The sequence below is a fragment of the Carassius carassius genome, chromosome 39 (assembly GCF_963082965.1).
Source record: "Carassius carassius chromosome 39, fCarCar2.1, whole genome shotgun sequence".
NCBI lineage: Eukaryota > Metazoa > Chordata > Actinopteri > Cypriniformes > Cyprinidae > Carassius > Carassius carassius.
Genome location: NC_081793.1, coordinates 6,806,376 through 6,808,920, shown reverse-complemented (window position 1 = coordinate 6,808,920; position 2,545 = coordinate 6,806,376). Strand labels below are relative to the sequence as shown.

The 2,545-nt window shown below is 41.7% G+C and overlaps 1 protein-coding gene across 1 annotated transcript; it reads right to left on the bottom strand.

Annotated features, from left to right (window-relative positions):
- Positions 1-545: 545 nt before the first annotated feature.
- Positions 546-2,213, bottom strand: LOC132121006 (leucine-rich repeat-containing protein 3B-like). Its single transcript, XM_059530209.1, has one exon. It carries the CDS (start codon positions 2,121-2,123, stop codon positions 1,323-1,325), a length of 801 nt encoding a protein of 266 aa, XP_059386192.1. The 5' UTR covers positions 2,124-2,213; the 3' UTR covers positions 546-1,322.
- Positions 2,214-2,545: the final 332 nt, after the last annotated feature.

The following is a 2,545-nucleotide window of genomic DNA, read 5'->3' as shown; positions in this document are numbered from 1 at the left end:
AGTGAGCTGCCTTGTTATCTACTATATATGTAGCCACATACCAGCAAAATTATGCCTGCCTATCATTTGAAACAACTTTCCTGTCAGGGGCGCCTATGATACATTAAAATGTCTTAGTCGGCAACTCATTAGGTTTTGGAGTCAACCTTTTTTCTGATGAATTCCATGACCCCCTTTACTGCCTTTTGTAAAGGATTAACAAAATGCTATTTTCTAAATTTACGGACATGTCTTGTAAAGCTTTGAAGATATTGACTCACACAGGCTGAACATTCAGGTGGATTTCAATTTATGATTGGCAAACATTCTGAATTATTCTTGCTGGCACTCCACATTAGAAACTGAAAAATCACACAGTATTGGATGTGACATATTAAGGATGCACTCTAACAGTGCAAACACACCATGTGGTGTTCAACATCACCTCATTATCTTTAAACATAAAAGTTCTGAAACATTTTAAATAATTTTCTTAAAGTGTCTAAGGGTGTTTTCCCTAGAAACAACTACAGTGATTTATCTTACAGTGACTGATGACGAAAAACAACAAGTTAACCTGTTTATTTCTTTTAAGTCACCGCGTCATTAACACTGAAGGATTCATGAAGAAAATAACAAGCCATTTTCTGTGCTCCCCTAAAAACCTAACCATTGAGTATCAAAGCAAACTACAGTGCTTTTACATCTGCACAGTATACTATGTTTAGTGAGACTGAAAATCACTGATGCATGCAAGAATTTGTTTATCTGGAAAATATTGATATTGCCTGCAAGGACAACAACAGTACTTTTTGTAAACACCCAGTAGGATGAGTGCTTTACGCTCCATGTGTTGCCTGCTAAATGGGGATCTGGCTGAAAAAAGAAACACTGGATGAAGAAAAAAAAAAAAAACAGGCAACGCCTACTTTAAAAGCAGGCAGAGCAGACAGACCTCTTAGTCAAGAGGAGCCTCAAGCTCAGACATTTCTGAATCAATTATTCATCTGAATTGGATTAGATGGACCCTGTGATTTCCCTCTCCAGTCATCTCTGTCCATGTGTATGTCTGTGGATGGTTTTACTATGATATGTTTCACATTCCCCTGTTGTAGACATTGCACTCCACTGACCACGAAGCATTCTATGTCAGAAGTTCTCCCTTGTCCTTTGGGAGGGTACTGATCAATTCTGAGTGGTATCTTGAAGTGAATGGTCTGTGATTCAAGGATACAAAGCCATTATTCTTTGTTTTTCCAATGATTTATAAGTCCAGTAGCCCATTGCCCAGTGTGCCCATTGCTTTTTGGCAGCCTGAGAAGCTTCCTCCACATGTCATGGCACTATACCACAGTGCTGATGGTGGAAGACTCCTCAGACTTGCCCTGCCTGCTGGGCAGAGACTTGAGATACTCTAGGTGGCGCCTGGCATCTTCCTGATTGTGTCTCACATAGTAGACCAGGTAGGAGATGACCATGGTGAACCATCCAAACATGGTCACCAACATGGCCACGTCCGTGGTCTTTTTGAGCACCACACACAGGTCCAGGTCTTTGGCCAGCAGGAAAGGCACACCTTGGGCTGCAGAGTCTGAGGGTTCAGATGTCTGACAGATAATGCCAGTCAAAGATAAAGGCTCTAGGTCCAGTTGTGGAAAGGCTGTCTGCAATTTGCAGTCACAGTGCCAGGGGTTTCCAGTGAGGTTAGATCTTGCTGTAACACCTTCAAAGGCATCAGGGTCCAACGTTGTGAGCTGGTTGGATGAGAGATCCAGAAACTGTAGAGAGGCTGCCAAACCTCTAAAAGCTCCAGGTTCAAGCAAAGCCAGTTCATTATGGGAAAGATCCAGTTCAGCTAGCATTGGAAGATCATGAAAAGCATTGGCAGGGATGCTGGTCAAGAGGTTGTAGTCCAGGTACAGGTGTTGTGTGTCATTGGGAATATCCTGAGGGATCTCAGTAAGATGCAGGTTGCTGCAGCGCATAGTCTTACCACCAAATGCGTCCTCATTGTCTGAACAGTAGCAGCGCTTTGAGCAGGAAGTCGCAGCATGTTGGAAACATAGTGTCATCAGCACTAAGCTGTGAAACAGCAACCACATGACCACAGAGTGCCGAAGCAGCCAACCTGAGGGTAGCAGCATTGTTGGACAGCAGGCATAATCCCTTTAGAGGACAACCTGTGCTGAGAACACCCAGGGGGCTGTACCCTACATCAAACTCCCCAACAGCTTGCATGCCTAGAATATTGAAGAATACAACCAGTTAATGGAATATATATATATATTTATTTTTTTTCTTTAATGTTTCAGATTTCAGACTTTCAGAATATGTCAAGATTATAACATGTTTCCTTTGAATACTACTGTGCTCCTTGCTTGAGATACTTTTGAAATATTTACTGATTAAAACATTTGGTTTAAATGATTCCTCTAATTAAAACAGATTACCCTTAAACCATTCCTACGGAGCCCCGCACATGCCATGCAAGAAAAAAAAATAAAAATTGTGCGCACGATTTACTAATTCGTTCCCTCAATTTACTAAAACATGCACACGATTACTA